Here is a 17,818-nt window from a genome sequence, read left to right on the forward strand (position 1 = left end):
TTGATGTTTTTTCTCACCTGAATGATCTTAATCTAGGAATTCAGGGACTCCGCAACTATATTCAATGTGCGGGACAAAATTGAGGCTATGATTAAGAAGTTGGAGCTCTTCTCTGTCTGCATTAACAAGGACAACACACAGGTCTTTCCATCGTTGTATGATTTTTTTGTGTGCAAATGAATTTAAGCTTACAATGTTAAATGTGATATAGCGAAGCACATGAGTGAGTTGGGTGCGCAATTACGAAGGTACTTTCCCGAAACGGATGACACAAACAACTGGATTCGTTATCCCTTTCATGCCCTGCCTCCAGTCCACTTACCGATATCTGAACAAGAGAGCCTCATCAAAATTGCAACAAGCGGTTCTGTGAAAATTACATTTAATCAAAAGCCACTGCCAGATTTCTGGATTGGGCTGCAGTCAGAGTATCCTGCCTTTGCAAATCGTGCTGTTAAGACACTGATGCCCTTTGCAACCACGTACCTATGTGAGAGTGGATTCTCGGCTCTCACTAGCAGGAACACTAAATACAGGCACAGACTGTGTGTGGAAAATTATTTAAGACTGGGACTCTCCAATACAACCCAACATTGCAGTTATGTGCATCCTTTCAAGCACACCCTTCTCATTAACATGTGGTGAGTTATTCACCATTTTTGATGAACAAATAAGGTTTTATATGTAATATGGCTAAATAAAGAGCAAAATGATTGATTATTATTATATTATTATTTGTGCCCTGGTCCTATAAGAGCTCTTTGTCACTTCCCACGAGCCGGGTTGTGACAAAAATGTCTCATTTAGTGTGTGTGTGGCAGGCTTACAATGATGGCAAAAAACAACATTTGAGAGTTCGCTGACCCTGGTGTTATAGGGGGTACGCAGCTGGAGGTTGAATGTTTGAAGGGTTACGGGACTATAAAAAGTTTGGGAACCACTGTTAGAGCGTTCAAATTTAAATCTGGACCATGAAGCCAGTTCTGCCTTTTTTCATGCTTTTTCAGGGATTGATTTGTACACAGTAGTCTACTGATAAAGTTCTGATGCCATCATGGCATCAAAGATCCACATTGTAATACCCCATTTACTCTACTTTATTTTCACTTGCTCTACCAGACATTGGTTGCAACATATACAATTTTACTTCTTTACAATACAGTGTGTTCGTCTGGTCATTGTAGGTTGGTGATCTACTGTAAGTTTCCTCTCCTGATACAAGTCACATGCCTCAAATGTTTGGACAGTGAGGAAGAAACTCTTCTTCTTCGTCTTCTTTTTCTTCTATGGTATTATGCCAGTCTGCAATAAAACTAGGAAGAAACTCTGAAGTGCCTAGCAACTAGGACCACAGAAGCCATGTGTGTTGTTGTGATGGTAGCAACACTGTGTCAATGGCGGATAGGAATTCCCACAGAGCAAAGTAAAGGCCTGTTCCCTGTGAACTGAGGAAATTGCAAATTTCTTGTGTCAAAGAAAGCCACCACTTTTAGAAGAAACATTTAACTGCCACTTCACTACAGTTCTAATAGTTTACATTTATGCAACAAATTGGTGCTGTAGCGTAGCATTTCCCATGTTGTCTGTTACATGGTAGACTAAGACACTATGCAGTGATCATATTCTATGACAATATTTCAGTCACCAAAATTGAGTAAAGCATCATCAGTGTTTCTGCAAAGTAAGCCTGCTCCACAACTTCATCATTAGGGTCGGGCAGCACATATTTTTTAATGTTTTATGCCAGATGGAGTATGATGGCATTTAGTCGCATTACAATTATAATTACCTCCAGCTGCCCACTTCAATCCTATTTACAATTTCTTTGTCCCACATCAAATCAACCCCTCCCAACTGTGAAATTCTGCATCGACTTAACATTAAGACCCCTTCTCCTTTCCAACTGCGGTCTGGGATTCCAAATGTACTATTAGTTCACCCAGTACCAGATGGCTCAGAGGGAACAGAGGGAATATTAGACAGCTACATGGACTCAGATTGTTCACTGATTGTTCACTGATTTCCATATGACATGCTTGGGCCAGTCAGGAATGAACGCAGTGTACGAGAGGAGAAATTCAATTTCCTCAATGTGCAACGTCAACTATAAATAGTCTTTATAGCGTAAAAGTAAAATGAGTTTTTACTACTAGCTAAAAAAAAAGGTACTAGCTCAGGTCAACGTGCATGAGTTGGATCTGCAATATGAGGCATGTGCCTGAAAAGGCAGTCTGGCCGTAAAAAGTTGTTTATTTCCTATTTTGGAGAAATTACACCCTGCTCCTACCGAGAAGAGAAATTCAGCACCCTTGAAACATATTTACAGACTCTACACTGATTTCCATATGACATGCTTGGGCCAGTCAGGAATGAACGCAGTATACGAGAGAAGAAATTCAATTTCCTCAATGTGCAACGTCAACTATAAATAGTCTGCTGAATGTAAAAGAGTAAATATGCTTTTGTGAATGTTCTGTTTAAAGTGCTTAGTAATGAGGCAGACATAACTTTAACAAAAATATGTATTTATTTTAAAACCATATAAAGATTGAGAATTCCAGAGAATACTCTTTCTTGGTTGGAGAAACTCCAAAGGCACAACCTCCATCCTCCATGCATTTTATCAAGTATGGGCCTCCTGTCAATCCACTCCAGGGGGAACAATCAAGGTCTACTGTTAAGGAATGCAGTTGGGAGCATGTAGCATTCCTGTAGTATATGGCCCCTGTGTTTGTATCGGTGTGTGTGTGTCTAAAGGGGAGGAGTGGTAGGGGGTTGAGCACTGGAGGGAATACTTCCTTACATCTCAGCAGGCAGAGATATGGTCCCTGTTGAACCCCTCTCCCTTCCTCAACACTCCCTGTCACTCAAAAGGCAGCAGCACTGACAGAAAAGCCCCTTGGAGCCTACAGCTCCTATAGTAAGTCACTCCTCACCCTCATAGACTAGGTGTGAAAGCTAGCATGCACTCTCTGACCTACATACAGACAAATCTTTTGTCTGGTTGGTAGGCAGCTAGACACCCAGGATTTGAGGTCAGAGACTCGGTACTAAAGCAGATGCATTCCCACTTTCCAATCATCTGGTTTACAGACCATGACTAATGCATGATGCCACTGAATAGGAGTTAGAAGACTAAACAGGTTTGACTCATATCCATTCCATTAGCTACAAGGAGATGAGCAATAGAGAACACACCAAATGTCATCAAGCCCCTCAGTGGGAGAGACGACGACCTCATCTCCTTTGATTTCCTGAACTGACTGAGCATGAATGGGAAACAGTTACAATAACCCTTTTCCTCTGAATAACAGCACCGCTCTTAACTACATTCTTAAGGTGTGAGATGGTTCCAGAAATATTATTCTAAAACTAAATATTCTGATAAAGATCAGTGCTGTGCTAATGAGATCAGTCCGTGTGAAGAGTATGCTGACAGATTCAGTGCATCACTTTTCAAAAGGATGCATTATACGTTTTTTCCCCCCAAACAAACTGACACCGGAGGCAAACAGCCTAGCAGAGTTAACTGAAACCAGCCCAGTGTGTGAGGGTAGAGGCCTCTCTCTCTCTGCTCCAGCAGGGACTGACTGGGGAGTTGGAGCAAGAGGCCGCTCTGCCTTTGGGGCTGATTGCCAAATGCCCCCTCCACACCCACCACCCCCTTCTCAAAACCAACTCAGCCCCCCTGCCATTCCAGCCCCTCCAGCAGTGTCTGTGCTCCTTATTCCCTTGGGCCTGAAGCTCCAATCACAGATGCAGGCTGCTCCTTGGTTGCCTTCCCCTCCCCCAGCCGCTAGCGCTCTCTCATGCCCTCTCTCATTCCCTCCCTCTCTCGCTCTGCCTGCGTGGTGCGCGCGGCTCCATTGTGGAGACTGGCTCTTGTACTCCAAGCGGTCCCAGCAGCTGCTTTCTCTCTTCTCACTCCTCAGGATTGGGGCTACAGCGTCTCTGGAACTCCTGGCCGTACTCATGGATCCATTTGTTAGCCACTGGAACAGGGCATGGACAACAGAGAGTGTGTGTTAGTGGTGTATGTCACACAGTAGTCAAACAAACATCAAATATAATATACAGGTCTGTAAAAAGGAGTCGTTAAATACTCACTGATCCCCTAAAAGTGTTGACAAACATTTGTATATTCAAATGGGTCCCTTGTATATAGAGCCATCAATAATGGCAAATGGGGCCCGATTTCCTTGTTATAATCTTAGTTCAAATACATAAACATACAGTAAAAAGGTATATACTGTACTTGCTCCTGTAAATGTCTCTTAGATGCAGCTTCTCACAGTAATGACTAATACCCCTCTCTGTGCGTTTCCTTTAGCCTTGTCACTGACTGTGGGATCCAGGATGGAGTTAAATTACGTGGAATGGAGGCCCATATGTTTAGCATCCCAGAGCAGTGCTCAGTACCTGACCTCCTCTCTATATCATCCCTAACTATCTGTCTAATGCAGTGCAGATGTGGCCCCGGGCTCCTGCTGTGACTTCAGTATGACAGACAGGGGCTACTGGAATAAACGTAGGGTTCTTAGCTTTCCACATCTGACACTGCTCACTGTGCCTGTATGCTTTTCTATAGGAACTATGTGGTGTTCCCGGTTGTCTCATTAAAGCCTCTTACCCCATTTGTCCCCAACAAGGACAGGGCAGCCAGCATGCAGAGTGTCCCCATCTCCTTGACCGTTCCGATGGAGGTTCCACCAGAAAAGGGCAGCATTCTGGAATACGAGAGACAATGGAAATGTTTCACTAAAAAACATAGGAAAGAAACATTTTAAATCGTGCCTGGATTTTGTGTGGGCCACTATCATGCCTGGAATTTGTTTGGTCTTCTCCTCTACTTGACAATCCTAAGACATTATTCCTCCATAAAAAATATATTTTGTATACTTATAAGTTAAAATCCCACGTGCATAGCTGTACTCCAAGTACAACATCTTTGACATGGATATGGGGCAGGAAGTGAAACCTTAATACAATCCAGGTTGAGAGGTTAAAACCTGGTGAGGTCCTGTGTCTTTTCAACAGCAGCTCATTTATTAAACCAAACACTACACTGTGCCTGCGTCCCAAATGGCATCAGATTCCCTATATAATGTACTACTTTTGACCAGGGCCCTGATCAAAAGTAGTACACTATAAAGGGAATTGGGTGCCATTTGGCTCCTCCTTTCTCAACAGGCCTACTGTCATAAGAACAGTACTACTCAACAGTACTACTCAAAACATCTTAAGAAATGATGTGACCTTTCTGAGGAAGGAATTTCTTATTATTCTTGATGCCATTTTAACAGAGTGAAGGCTTATGAGCGTACGTGTTCTGGCTTGAAGCAATTTCGATGGGTAAACAGAAGAAGATTAAGTATATGTCCCAAATAGAACCCTATACCCCATATAGTGCATTACTTTTGACAAACAGCCTGGTAAAAAAAGAAAGAGTCGTGCACTATGTAGGGAATAGGGTGCCATTTGGGACACATCCTAAGTTTAGCCAGCAGCTGACGTGTGCAGTTCATTTACCTCCAGAACAGGAACGCTGAAGTTAGCATGGATGAAGGCTGTGGACCCACCTGCGTCCACAGAGCTGAGCTGTGGAGGATGACAACATTCTCACTGAGTTGTGTCTAGTCTAGCCACTGTGTGCACATGTCATAAAAAAGCCATCCGTGCCAGAATACGGAGTGTGGAGTTTGTCCAAAACTCACAAGCAGACAGTCTTTTCCATACCGCCTTAACTGGAAGTTTGACATTGGACTAAAATATCATTGCAATTTATTTTGCTGATAAATGCAATCTAGCATACACTATCTCCAAAGATGCTTTTACTGGATTTCCACAAATGAGACAATCATGCGCATATAATAAGATAACAAGATAAAATAAATGATTAACTTACGTATATCATGAAGGTTGCCACTCGATTCCCAGTGTTGAGCCTAAAAAGGGGGCTTGATGCTGACTGGTTATATGTAGGAAATAGTAATCATAAATATATCATGTCCTTCCTTACTTTACCGCCATAGACTATGGATATGTCTCAAATGGTACCATATTCCCCTATATAGAGCACTAATTTTGACCAGAGAACTATGGACCCTGGTCAAAAGTAGTGTACTAGGGCAGTGGTTCCCAAACTGTGGGGCGCGCTCGGCAGGGGGGCGGGTACCCCTCCCTCAAATAAGTTGTAATAGTAGAATGCACAAGGTGCAATTTCGAAATGGGGTATTGCATCATCAGTTTTCCTCTTGTCTTGTCAGTGTGTTTGAGTGAAAAAATGTAGGAACCCTTGTACTAGCGAATAGGATGGCGTTTGGGACACTACCCATCACTCAACACTAACACACAAAATGAGGATACACTATTGCATCAAGTGTTGATTAATGTAGTAAATGTTGGGTTTATTCAAGATCTACTGTTCTAAATATAGAGAAACCCACTCACCGTTGCATGGTCAAAATGGGGTTCATAGTGTCCTCCAATCCCATAGTTTACCACTTGGAGGTACTCCGCATACGGAGGCTGCACATTGAGACTTGTGAGCAAGGTGATTCTCTGGTCCAGCCTCCCAATGATAGGGTGGGCTGTGTCCTTTAGCCATGCACTGAAAAACAAACCACAAACTCTCATAATACAGATCATGTTACTGTCTTGGTTTGAGCTCGACCAGATGCTCTTCTGACAGGTGACGTCATTCCTACGTGATGTGCAGTCCTAAACCGATCAGTCCAGATACTCGTCTTGCTACCTGACGTAAGACAATGACGTACACTTCCTCTTCCACTGACACTGTAGGTTCCAGAGGTGTTCAGCCAATTTCCATTCAAAGGTTAAAGTTAAAGGTTAAAGTTAAATCCCACATTTAACTATCATACATTACATATAGCTAATAGGCCTGCAAATCCTGTGTGCACCATAAAATTAGCCCAAACATTTTATAGTGTTATACAGTATATTCACTGGTTGTTGTTCGGGTGCATTGTTCTGCTTGGTGCTTTATTACTGCTGTAAGTGTTATGAGGAGGAACAGTAAACTGTACATTTAATAGTGGCATGTTTCTGATAGTAGTACCTCTTGCTGATGCGATACTCTGCAGTAGCCTGTTCCTCTCCAGATGCCACCACAGATCTCCTTAACTTATGGCACAAAAATAAAGAAAACTGTCAATACTCAATTTTATACAGCAGTAACATTTTAAGATCAAACTGCAAGGATCTGTCTGACAAGAGAGACATTAATGATGTGAGGATAGAGAACAGAACATCCAAAAGAGCTCAGTAAATAAACATAATTTTTTGAATATGTTAAAACTGGCAACCACAGTTATTTTCCAATGAAGCCATGCCTGACGAAAATACTTGACTGGCATTTCTATCTAAACTCTCTCTAAATACTTTGGACTAGACAGCTAATACTAAACCATTGGAGCCAAGCATGAACACACAAATGCCATGCTCAGACAATGATGTATGTGCCTATGTGCTCAGGGCAAGGAGTGCTGCATGTGCTCCAGGCTCCAAATGACTAATACTCCAGAAGTGACTCCCAAATGGCAGCCTATTCCCTATATAGTGCACTACTTTTGTAGTGCACTATATAGGGAATAAGGTGCTATTTGAGATGCAGGCCAGGCCTGGTTTTAATCACTCCACCAGAGTGCCATCAAATGTTGACATAATAATGAAATAAGTAGAGGGATTTCCATTTGAAGAAGGGGTGGAAAACCTGTTGAACAGTGCCAAAACCTCACACAATCTAGGAGATCATTTGGGTTATAGCATCTCGCCAGAAAAACTGAGTTAGCATAAACACTATTAGGACGATAGATCTTTCTATGCTGCTGGCACAGGACAGACACAGTATTATTTTCCATTAGCTATTGAGATGAGAAGTCAGTTTTTACCCATAGCCCTCAACAATTTGGACCGTCTGAGGCACTCCGCCAAGGATCGGAAGTAATGTATCCTTTATTACTTTAACCTTTGCTTAATGGTTGGAACAATATCAACTATTCCTCCAATGGGTTTTTGAGAGATCCCTAAACCTCTCACTATTGTTCAACTTTTCCTAGATTGGGATCCGTACAAAGTAAAGTCAACGTTCTTCTTGCAAACCAGCTTGATGGGCATATTTGCGCTCTTTTTGGCATGTATGATCAGATTGTAAATATTTGTTAATATTCTCAAAATTGCAACCAGGTCACAGAACTGAGACTGAGATCACAAACATGCAAGAATAGAAAGATTACTATATGATACAAATCCTATAATATCCTGCCAATGTAATCTAAGGTGTAACTATTACTCGGGTGAAAAACTAGCACCTCAGTTCAGTGGCAGTCTAAGCGGCCAGACCACAAGGAAAAAAAGATGGCCGATGGGAAATTTCCAGAAATAACCGCTATCCCAGTAGAGCCAAAAGGAACACTGTTCGGTGTGTAGAGTCACTCTCCTGCACAATCTTTACTGGAGTCATAAAATAGGCCATTGACATGTAATACATTTAATAATCCTTCAGATGTGCAAAAACTAATCATGACATAGGGGGTCTCTTTTATGTGATTTAAAAGACATTCCTCATTTTCAATTGACTTGGAATGTGGTAATCTCAATCAATGTTATGACAATGACATCTGAGGCCATATGTATCAAGCTTCTCAGAGTTGTATGGCTGATTTAGGATCAGTTTTGCCTTATAGATCACAATCAACAAGACTGGATCGGGAGGACTGGATCTTAGATCAGCATTTCTTATCCGAGGCGTTTGATACATACTGCACATGATAGGCCTTTTCTGAGTAAAAGGGTTGATACCATGGCAGTAGATAGACACTCACCCCTGTCTGGGCGAGGTCCCTGATGCTCTCTGCCTCTGAGTCAGTGATGAAGCTGTGGAAGAGGACCACATAAGGCTGCAGGCTCAGCACCTCACGTCTGATTGGCTGCAGTAGCAACCCAGGACTGTCATTGTTGAAATAGTCACAGAAGAGCCGGGGGTTTTCATAATGCGTTGGCTGTGAGGAGAGAATGGCATCTGAAGTCCATTATTGGAGCCGAAACATGGAAAGAAAGCGGCAGTATTTTCTATTCATCCTCAAAACTTGTATTTTAAAACTCTTTTCTCACTCTGTGAGCTCCAGACTGTAGCCAAGTCTCTGCACATTATTTGAAAACCACTGTTTTCCTCATATGGTGGCTCATATGGTGACATACATTTAAAAGGACAGTATGATTTCTGTTGCTGTTTGGAGCATTTCTAAAAGTTAGCAAATGTATCACTCAATTGCTACCCCATATAGCCGGGTGGGTGGACAAGATTATAATATCATAGATGAGTATACCTGAGTGCCCTGTGTCCGACATAGTCTCTCATAGGTGTTCCTTGTCCGTAGATAGGTGGTGTTGGGCCTCTTCAACCCAGTGTCAGTGCTCAGTAAGGGTGGACTGTCAACTAGCAGTCGCTCATACTTCTGTACATTCTTTAAAACTCTCCTGTTCATGGGATCTTCAGGAAGGGAATCATGGAAATACCATCAATGTGATACCATGAGTTTAGAGAAACACAGCGTGCAGTGGGTCAAATATGAACAAGCAAGCATGTTTCCTGGTCATTTTACAGGAAATGTATTTACTTTTATTAAAAGAGGCCTGAATTGTTAGGTCCAGGCCCACGTCTGCATTATGCACAGTAAGTATACAGTACTTCAGGGCTCAGCTACCATATGGGGAAGTAGGCTGACATACAAAGCAGGCTGCCTCTATATAGTGTGGGAGAGTAGTGGGATGTTTTTATATGGAGTGGGGCAGTCCCACTCATTTCATGTTTTTATGTTTATTGGACAGAATAAAGAGAAAGGAAGGAGTAGTGGATCGGAGTAAAACCCATGCTCACATAGTATGTGTGATCCAGAGACAGCTGTTTAGACCGCTGGACCACCCCAGGCCACAGTATAGTGGAATGTTTTAATTGAACAGGCTTACCATGGTTCAACAACTCCTGAGAGAGACTTAGTGCATAGGAAATGTTTCCTGTCTGAAACAAAACAAAAAAGTTGCATTTTCAACAAAATGCTAAAAGAATCACATCTTCTCTAATTCTTTACATTTTTCAACCAATAGGTCTATCTATTTTGAAAAGAGTCGGAATAACTTGTATTTCTATGTGAAAAATAGACACCTTGAAGTGAGAGAAGGCCAGGTGATCCAGAGCATCTTCCAGAGTTCCCTCATTCTCTGGACTCCATTCCCCCCCTGCCCCTCGGAACAGACGCACTGACTCCTCCAGCCACTGCACTGAGTGGTAGTAGTCCTCCAGCTCATAGGCAACCTGCAATACAACAACAGGATGTTAGCATTAGAAAACAACAGAAAGATTTTATAATGACAAATTGAGACACATTATTTTCCTGAACTTGGAAATGTTTATCTGTAATCAAAACTTCTGTCGGAAGGAAAGAGTAAACACCTTTTAAAGCATTGTAAATATCATTCTCTCACAATCTAGAGCTGAAGAGAAGAGAGCCACGTAAAGTACATGTAGCACTATGATTGTTGATGGTGGCTGCGGCTTTGTACGCGCCCCGGAAATGTGAGAAATAAAGCTAACCCTTAGCTTACCCTGCTGGTTTTAACGACTGGGCTTTAGCTACCATAAAAGTGCAGTTGTAGAACTGTTACTGTATGCTGACTCACAACACCCCAAACGGAGCATCTGTTTACACATGATCACAGTCAGATAATCTTGGTGTTAACAAAAGTGAAGCAAACGCCCATACTCCACATTCTTATACTTCCATAAACAGAGATTATGATTTTCCACACTGTCTCTCCCACACAGTGCCCCTTGTGCACTGCCACTGTACATAAACAATAGGATCCATTGTGAAGTGACTCATCACGAGGAAGACTTTTATGTGTCCCAAATGTTACCCTATTCTCTTTATTTGCACTACTCTTGACCAGGACATATAGAAATCTGGTCAAATGTAGTACAGTAAATAGGGAATAGGCTGCCATATTGGATGCACATCATGCACCCTTTTCAAATTTGTCTGAGAGAGCACTCCGGTCTTGTCATTCTATATGAACCCCCCTGACACACAGGAAGAGGACTTTACTCCATCTCTAACCACAGAGTATGACAGGCTCAGAACAAAACTGTGTTTTATGGTCTTCTGCTAATGCTAATTAGGGAAGCCAGATCTCACAGCACCATCTGCCCAGTAGGCTAGCACTCCTTCTGTTACATGCTCTCCTCCTCTCCATGACTCCAACAGCACATCTCCAGTTGACACTTTACAGAGTGTAATGTGAGCAGAGATGACCTTTTGGTCACATCCCATAGTGAGCGGATGCCAAAAGGAAATTAAGTAAAATGAACCCATAAAGCCTACGTCCCTTTTCTTCACCCTTTTCCAGAAGTGTGTACTTGCGCAATACCCATTATGGATTTAAAAACATGGTATAGGATGAACTTTATTGTCCCCAACAGGAAAATGGTTTTGAACACACAATACTGCTGTATACAAAAGACACTGTACATGACACAATAACATAATACATACATTGTACATTACCCTTATCATACACACTTCTCATATAGCCACATACTGTACATAATACATATAGAACATTCCCTTATTCAGTCAGTGGAGTACTATTGCCGTTCAGGTATGATGGACATGGGAATGAATGAGCGCTTATACCAGTTCATTTTACAAGTGGGATTTGTGTCATCTTTGGCTGGAGGGAGATTCCATCATTGTTAGATCAACGCGAGACAGTGTGCTAGTGCACACTTCAGGAGAAGAGTGGAGAATCAGGCACCGCCAGTGATTAAATGGGTGAGTTATTGGTGCCTTACCTTCCCAACCAGGAAGCAATCATCCCCAGAAAGAGGAACAGATACTGTGGGACTGTAGATGTCAATGGGGTTGCCGTCAGTGATCCTCTGGAAGTGACCTCTCACAAGTCCCCCCACTTGAAGGGCATACACATCCTGCAGCCTCATCAGCCCCTTGGCAGCCCCCTGAAGGTCCTCCAGTTTGGGCAAGCTGCCCTCCTTCTCCACCTCCTCGTAACCAGACCTGAAGTCTGAAACACAACCAGGGGGAATGAGTGGGAGTGAGGTAATGATAGGACACAAGAAGCGGGGGATGGAGCTTTGACAAACTTAGGTCCCAGGTGATGTCAGTTGTAAGGACCAGATGTGTTTTTAAAGAGAGTCGTAAAGGGAAACAACCTTGGGTGTTCTCTTGTGCTTCATCACTGTAGATCAGATTCAGCCACTCAGACTGCAAGCGCTTGATAAGAGTGAACGCCACCAAGGGGTTTGCCATAGCAGCTGATGGTCCACTGTACACCTCACTGTGCAAGTCTGACACCTTTGCATAAAACCTGCAGAAAGAGTCTACAAGTATTATACGTTTAGAGAGAATATATCCCCTTAAGGTGATATCATGATAGGGGAGACAACCATGCAATGATATATGCATGAGGCTTTCCGTAAACATTCTTCTCCTAAACTAGTATAGAACTCATCTTGAGTTTATGATAGGCTTTAGAACGAACTTAACATTAGTAAATGAGTCATTATAAATGTTAAGTTTCTTCTAAAGTTACCTACACGGATGGAGGCGATTCATCGATGGCATATGTTCCGCAAGGAATACAACGCCTTAAGTAAGACGGTAACAGTAGCCTATCATGAAATTGTATGGAATATAATAAAGCACACATAGCCCAAACTTAGAAACAATTATTTATCTCTATTTGTTCTCTGTCTCCCTCTAAAACCACCCACTCCGAAGCCTTAATAATTAAGCCTACAATATAAGTGGTAGTCTATCAAGCGTGCATCATGACAACATTCCCTGTCTGTTACTCACCTTTTTATGTCTTGAAGTCTCTCCGATTCGTGTTCGATGTAAGTTTCTAAATGATCAATAAGTTGTCTTTCAACATTGATGGCTTGTTTTACGTTCAATAATGACGTATACATCTCACCTAAAGATAACGGCATCAAAATTACACGGATTATAACACAGGCTGAGTAAATGGATTTGAAATAATATAGCATTTTGCGCGCGTATGATTCCCTCGATTATGTTTAAAATGTTGCCTATGCTTGTGCTAGATTTTTTGTAAACTCTAATCTACAATGGTTCTTGCTGTCAATGTATAAAGTGTAGCGCAGTTTCTTGTTTGAAACCACTCAAGCCTGTCCTACGGGAAAGCTGCGCTCAGTTCTGTGTAAATCTCTGCAATGTTCTTTCTCAACAGCGCGCGCCGGTCACACGTAAAACATCAGCTTTCACCACTTCACATGATCTGTCATCGGGAGGAATAGTTCAACAATACCTATCTCATATATGAAGTTGCATGATTAATGAACAATCATATTACATTAGGTAGTTTAGGAAAACTGTATTTGCTTAAATGTATTGCAACAGTTTGCACTTTGGAATTGTGATGCATGAATGTGCCCAGTCCCTGTCTTCCACTTATATAATAGTCTCGTTAAATTGCTTTATAATAACTCTGAATATCAAATAATCGAACCCTTATTGCTTTAGCTATCAATGTTTTAATTTCGCCAAAGGAACTGAACGTCTTCCTGTGGGCGCACATTGATCCAGTGCGGTGACCCAAATTGGACCACTTGATAAATATGGAATTATAGTGACATCTAGCGTAGCGTATATCTCAAAGTATTTTAAAGCAATCTTTTCTATTCCAAACAAGCCTCTGTGTTTGAAGAAAAATGCACAGTTTTGTTAGATAGTAACCAACAAATCTAAGTTTTTAAAAGACACCAGCTTAATAATGACATAATGGTTGTCATCCAGCCAAGGTTATACTCTTTTAATGAACTAACATATACAGGCTACTAGTCTGTACATTGATTTGACAAGTGGCTCCGCTTCAGGACCAGTTCATTTGACCCTGGGCTTGGTGGCCAGGACTCGGGGTCTGATCCTGTGTCTGTGTGAGCAGCACAAGACAGCTCTCCTCATGTAGCCCTTTAGGGACTCATCTCTCAGGCCGTAGATGAGCGGACTGAGGAAGCGTGGCAGTAGGATGAAGCAGAAGTAGTTGAAGAAGGAGATGTGCTCTTGCAGCCAGCCGGCCTGCATACGGATGTGGCTCTCTGTGACCGGGTGGGTGAAGGCGATCATGCACAGCAGCAGCTGAAAACCGTGGAGCAGCACTGTGTGCATGGCCTTGCCCACCGACGCCCGGTCCTGACGCATCTTCCTGGTCTCCAGCAGGATCCTCATGTAGGTGAACATGATGATGGCTGCCACCACAGCGAAGAACAGACCGTTGAGCGACACCTTGAACAGTGTCTGGACGGGGGATGCGTTGAGGACCACGGTTTTGCAGAGCACCGGGGTGGAGAGGACGTTCATGCCAGGCTGAGGCTCTCCCAGAGAGAAGTCCACAATGGGCAGGATGCAGCTGACCAGCCACAGGCTCAGGATGATGATCCAGATACGGTCAGCGCGCCAGGCAGCCGGGCGCTGCAGAGGGTAGAAGATGGCCACATAGCGCTCCAGGGACATAGCTGCCAGGATCAGAGGGGTGTTCTGGAAGGTGGAGGTGGAGAAGAAGAGTAGAGGTGCACAGTAGACGATGGCAAACTTCACATTGCCCATGACGAAGAGGAAGAGCAGGACAGAGGAGAGGAGCTGGAGAGTGTCGTTGATCAGCATGTAGGCAAACAGGATGTAGCGGGAGTTGTCCAGGAAATGTCTGTGGGAGGCGAACGTGTGCAGCATGACCACGATGCAGTAGAGGAAGATGCAGAAGAAGGGGATCACCACACACACCTTGATTATCACAGATAGGCTCTTCTGTGAGTTGGTGGCATTGCCTGGAAGGTCGGTCAGATTCTGCATTTTTCAATGTAGCCTGCTTGAGGAATGGTCGATGTCTGCAAATCTGAAATGTTGTGGAAAACAAAGACCTGATATGCACACAGAAACATTTATGACAATATACATGATCCCAAAGATGAATAAGATACCATGAACTAACCTCAACTTGTCCTCTGATGGAGAAAGTAAAGGTTTGGGAGGGATGGATTGTGGATTTTTATACATTTTTCTCCATAACATCACCATGATACAAAACAGAGGCATTTCCTTATTCTAAATGTTTTGACAGTGTCTTGATTTCTCAAGGGATAAATTAATTTCATTCCATTCTCAAAGTGCATTATGTTCATAATTATTGCTCAAGTTCCTCAACAGGGAAAAGGTCTAATAGGTGCTTAACTTTTACTTAGGGAACTCTTCAAAATACCTAATTAGAACAACTAATTAGAAGTAATGATAGTATGGTCTGATGATTTGAGCCATTATGTGGACCATACAAGAATCAAACCTACAACACTTGCAAGCACCTTGTCCAACCATTAGCTATTAGAGCCATCTTTACTCAGATTAACTGATAAAAAAAAACAGCTTTCACAATAGTGCAAAATCATATAGGCCATTTTGTCACTTTAAAATGGTGATCACATTTGATGAACTATGGGCTCTATTTAATCACCAGTTCAACTTTTCCTGGATAAGTCAAGCACATTATCTCTGTGCAGGGACAAAAGGATGTCTGAATTCACATGCAGACCAGTTTCATTTTATTTGAATTTGGAAAATGGTTACATTTTGAAACAGCCCTATGTTTTGAAATTAAGGCTCAACAGGAGGCCTGCTATTTATGAAATGTAACTTAGACCAGTCAATGTTTCTTCAAATGTGTTTATTTACCTCAGTACTGTTATGCCAGTATTCGTAATACAGTATAAAATATTGGAGCGATCCTTGCTTTATGAGCATGTTACAATTCACACCAAGTGGGTTAACCCTATTGGTGCAATGCATCGGGTGTTTGCCTTTCACACCAGCCACCCGGTTTCTCTTCCCTGTCCCGTCATTCACTAAATTGGTGTCAGAAGAGGGATGGTGGCCGTGAGGCCAAAGGAACGCACAGATGTGTAAGGGGGCTGAGTAGTCAAAGCACGGGGACGTGCCTTTCCGTTCTGTGGGGGCCGTGTAGCGATCCTCTCTATATGAGCCACATTACAATTCCCACCAAGTGGATTTACCCTATTGATGCGATGTGTAGGGTGTTTACCTTTCACGCCAGTGACTCGGTTTTGCTACTCTGGTCCACCGTTCGCTACAATATCTATAAAACCTTGTTCTATTTTTAAATGCTGTTCTATCAACCTTTGGTGAAATGCATGCAGACCAGGGCAAAGAGTAAAAGGCATGTCTGTCTATCAGCGTTTGTTATTCTTTTCAGAGAGAATGGTGAAACCGTAAACATTGGCATAAGTTGTTTGTGAGGGGACTGCATTTGATGAACAGGGAGGCCTGTTTACTGTGTTGCCGGATGGATATCTCCAGAGTACAGTTAGAGAGAGAGCGTGTCCCCTGTTCCCTGATTAGTAATTAACAGACTGGTTGATTATTAACGGAGTCGTGCCTAATTGTGCAACCTTATGTTTTCTTTTATTTGGCAAACAAGATGACTCTGTTGAGACCAGCACACCAGGGCTTGGTCTGCTCTTGACATAAGTCATGCGTCAGTAGTGAAGACAGCTGGGGCCAGGTCCAAACAGTGTGTTCTCCCTGGGACTCTGGGCCCCAGACAAACTTGATGTTCATTGGACTCCTGTACTGTAAACGCCAGCTCAGCATGCCCCCAAAATGAAAACGACATGTATTGTTCCAGTCAAACTATCATAAAAAAATGGCCACTAACATCAACTTCTGAAACAACAGAGATAGGGTTTAAAACATTATAGATTTAATAGATTTAGTTTCTGTCCGTCCTGTCTCTCTATAGTGCTGTCTTAGGCATCTCACAGTACGGACACATCTGCAGTCCTCATGCTTCCTTGCAGCATGCCTAAGGCACGTTCACGCAGATGAGCAGGTACCCTGGGCATCTTTCTTTTGGTGTTTTTCAGAGTCAGTAGAAAGGCCTCTTAGTGTCTTAAGTTTTCATAACTGTGACATTAATTGCCTACCGTCTGTAAGCTGTTAGTGTCTTAACGACCGTTCCACAGGTGCATGTTCATTAATTGTTTGTGGTTCATTGAACAAGCATGGAAAACAGTGTTTAAACACTTTACAATTAAGATCTGTGAATTTATTTGGATTTTTACCAATTATCTTTGAAAGACAGGGTCCAGAAAAAGGGCCATTTCTTTTTTTTAATGCGTTTAGTAGTTTGTCAGTACCAACATTGACCTTCATAAAAAACACATATTTTTACTACTACATAAAGAATGTCAGCAGAATCTGAAAAAAATGTGAGAAGGTGGTCTCACTGTAATCCTTTAATAACAATAACAGTAACTATTGTAAAATAACTATAACCTATTATGGTATCAATATGTTTGTCTCTAAAAGGTTCATTGATGTCAAACACAACCCTTGCCCAGTCTCTGTCCCTAGCTAGGACAACATAGTGCCAAAACTTTATAGTAAAAATCAATCCTGGCCCGAGTTCTCCAGCGATGTGGGTTGAAGTTAAGTCATCTAGCAACTATTGTGTTGATAAACAAGAGCTATGGTGACATATTTTTCTGGTAGTTGTAAACAGTCTTATATCAAGTGTCATGAGGGATAAAGACTGCTTTTGTCAGAGCAAATTTTGTCATATTGTCTAGAATACAAAGACGGATGGACTGCAATATGATGTTTATTAAAATCATTTTATGGTATCTATTGTATTCTGAAAGGCATCTCACCTTCACCTGTCTTATGATCATTTCACACATAGTATTGCTTGAATG

The 17,818-nt window shown here is 42.2% G+C and overlaps 2 protein-coding genes across 3 annotated transcripts; both read right to left on the reverse strand.

Moving 5' to 3' along the window:
* Nucleotides 1-2,508: 2,508 nt before the first annotated feature.
* p4ha3 (prolyl 4-hydroxylase, alpha polypeptide III) lies at nt 2,509-13,357 on the reverse strand. 2 transcript variants are annotated; one of them, XM_029672531.2, is made up of 13 exons: nt 12,894-13,357; nt 12,248-12,402; nt 11,870-12,099; nt 10,184-10,333; nt 9,988-10,039; nt 9,348-9,511; nt 8,844-9,020; nt 7,079-7,143; nt 6,451-6,610; nt 5,906-5,968; nt 5,530-5,598; nt 4,631-4,727; nt 2,509-3,992 (listed from the first exon to the last, which is right to left on the reverse strand). In XM_029672531.2, the coding sequence occupies exons 1-13, from the start codon at nt 13,082-13,084 to the stop codon at nt 3,922-3,924; spliced, it is 1,644 nt and encodes a 547-aa protein (XP_029528391.1). In that variant the 5' UTR covers nt 13,085-13,357; the 3' UTR covers nt 2,509-3,921. The 2 variants fall into 2 exon arrangements, with proteins under 2 accessions (XP_029528391.1, XP_029528393.1); XM_029672533.2 differs by having other exon boundaries at nt 12,248-12,415; nt 12,894-12,982.
* Nucleotides 13,358-13,918: 561 nt separating this feature from the next.
* On the reverse strand, nt 13,919-14,948 carry or95a1 (odorant receptor, family 95, subfamily A, member 1). The gene has a single exon (XM_029673927.2). It carries the CDS (start codon nt 14,904-14,906, stop codon nt 13,941-13,943), a length of 966 nt encoding a protein of 321 aa, XP_029529787.1. The 5' UTR covers nt 14,907-14,948; the 3' UTR covers nt 13,919-13,940.
* Nucleotides 14,949-17,818: the final 2,870 nt, after the last annotated feature.

Source organism: Oncorhynchus nerka, linkage group LG11 (genome assembly GCF_034236695.1).
Source record: "Oncorhynchus nerka isolate Pitt River linkage group LG11, Oner_Uvic_2.0, whole genome shotgun sequence".
NCBI classification, from domain to species: Eukaryota; Metazoa; Chordata; class Actinopteri; order Salmoniformes; family Salmonidae; genus Oncorhynchus; species Oncorhynchus nerka.